This window comes from Cyprinodon variegatus, unplaced genomic scaffold, assembly GCF_000732505.1.
Source record: "Cyprinodon variegatus isolate N-32 unplaced genomic scaffold, C_variegatus-1.0 Scaffold95, whole genome shotgun sequence".
NCBI lineage: Eukaryota > Metazoa > Chordata > Actinopteri > Cyprinodontiformes > Cyprinodontidae > Cyprinodon > Cyprinodon variegatus.
Window position 1 is genome coordinate 325,857 of NW_015150548.1, and position 2,486 is coordinate 328,342.

General features: G+C 36.0%; 1 protein-coding gene across 8 annotated transcripts in view; it reads right to left on the bottom strand.

Moving 5' to 3' along the window:
• Window positions 1-2,486, bottom strand: part of speg (SPEG complex locus) — an 87,994-nt gene that overhangs the window by 43,648 nt on the left and 41,860 nt on the right. For all 8 annotated transcript variants that reach the window (XM_015373970.1, XM_015373975.1, XM_015373977.1 and 5 more), the window contains one exon: window positions 924-1,276. In XM_015373970.1, coding sequence (XP_015229456.1) covers window positions 924-1,276 — 353 coding nt within the window. The remainder of the gene's footprint in view (window positions 1-923; window positions 1,277-2,486) is intronic.

Here is a 2,486-nt window from a genome sequence, read left to right on the forward strand (position 1 = left end):
TACACTACTGTTTATGCTCTAAAAACATCAACTCGGTCACCATAGACCTCCATTATTTGAATGTCAGCAGACAGCAAGAAGCCTCCCAGATCTCCAGATGCATTTGAGATATCAAAAAAGTACTCCAGAGTGTTGTTCAGCATGGGGATGAGTAGAAAATGAAGGCTAATCATGTTTTGGGTGTACTATTCCTTTAATTTTTTATCCACATTTTTTTTTTCTGTTTGCACCTAAGACAGGTTATTGGCATTTGGCTTGCTTTTTGTAATGAAATAGATTAAAAAGACTGACATAAGAAGCTCAGCAGACTATTTGTTATGTCACTCTCTTCTATAATTATCAATGTAATGATCCCTTCAGGCTGGAGACCTGCAGCTGCTCAGGGTTACTTTACATACCTTAACAGTAACGTCACACCACCTGCAGGCTCATGTTTGCACAGCAGAGGTGGTTTGAGTTCTGCAGGACATGCGGGTGAACTTTACATCACTGCCTACCGTTTGAACATGGCAGGAACGTTGCCTAATCCAACCAGCAGTGTAAAAGGTTGCCATGTAAAGGTGAAAATATGTAAGTTTTGGTTCTGGTTTTAGTTTTAATGAAGTCACTCTACAAATGTGCAATTTCTACAATACCGTATAGGTGCAGTATTGTCATGTGCAATACAGCAATTTGTGTGTAAATGCATTTATATACTTTTCTTCTTCAACTGTATACGTTATAATATTCATTTTCTTTTCGTAGCACTATTTGCTCGCATTTTTCTTTGTTTTATTTTATTTTGAGCTGCTTGTTGTACTCTTCAGGAACATAAACATAGACTTCTGATTCTGATAAATATGGCAGATATTGGTCTTTCATGTGTCAAATATGAAGATATGAGCTTAAGGAACGTTTACATAGTTCCCATAGACTAATCTTACCTTCCTCTGGAGACCTTGGCTGGGCTGAATGGTCTTTCTTCTTTTTGCGTACTCTTCCCTCCCTTCGTCTGTTAGGATGGTTCTCTTTGCTTTTGCCTGTTGGACATTCTTCCTCCATGGGCTCGTCCTCCACAAGGATTGTGGGGATGTTCACTTTCGGGGCAGGAGAGACTCGTCCCACCTCGGCCCGCCTCTTCTTCACTAAAGGGCTGACCGCAGGTGGGCGGCTGGGTTTGGGGAGATATTGGGATGAGGGTTCCCCTGCTGCTACTGGGGATGATCTCTTCCCAGTTGTTCCATGATGCGATTTGTTCTCCATCATTTTGTCTGCCTTAGAATCTATTCCTGGATCTCTGGAGGAGGAGGAGGAGGAAGAGGAAGAAGATTTGAAAGAAGAGGGAAGAAGTGTGTGTTTTATCAGCACCTGGTGAGCTTCATAGTTTCACTCGGTGGATGTAAAAAGCAACCGTTGCGTGAAACTAATGTTAAAATACCCCCAAAAACTGTTATAATTTTTAAAAAGAAAAAAATAAATGCAGCAAAATAAAATAAATTTTGCTTATTTGCCTTTATATGGAGTGAATTTTGTTGCATCATTCCTGCAAGCAAAGAACTTGTAAATTAAGATTTGATAAAACAAATTGTTAATAAAAAGTTAACATTTCAACAAAAGGTTTTTACAATTAACTTAGACAATTACTTTTTACATTTGTTTTTTCAATTTTTTTTCCAGTTTTATATTCCAGCATTTTTTTATATAGATCTTATATTTTGAAATTTTATGTTTTCAAATTTTATTTTATTTTTGTACCTTTATTTCTTTGAAACAATTTGACAATAATGCAAATGGTAAAACTCAATCAGAAAAAAACAGAAATCTGAATGATAAAATCTGTAAAAAAAAATATATAATAAGAATAATAAAATTTGAAAAAACTGAAGATATAGATTCTGTAGAAAATACATGAAAAAATGAAATTTTGAAGAAGACATTTATTTTGTCTGAGAAAACAACAGATCACTTTAAATGTAGTTTTCATTCATTTTCTTTTAAAATGTTCTTTCTGTGTTGTGTTACTTTTTCAAATTTAAATTTGAAAACTGTATTATTTGCTTGCAGCAAAATAGAACGAAGTTCCCTGCTATCTGTCAAAATGACCAATTGGCTTTTAGATGATTCCCTTTATGTTTGAGAGAAAAACAGTCAAATACTGAGAACATTCTGTTAACGCAACCACTGGCCATCAAGTGTTTCACCATTTGCCTCAAACTGTGCACCTTCAAGAAGCTAATTATGTTATGAGGCTGTTTAGTTGGTGATGTAATTACACTAAGATGGCCGTATGTGCAACCCCCCTGCAAAGGCAATCTAACTGAGTTATACCTATGCAATGCTAGGCTATGCTAGCGAGGTCAGGGTGTGATTTGCTGTCTGTCAATTTGAAGGATGGCTTTCAGATTTTTCTTTCATCCTCAAAAAGACTTGGAAACTACATGGAAAATATTTAGTTATTGGGTCCCCTAACAGTGAACTGTTTTTGCATTAACATTAAACGGCCTATG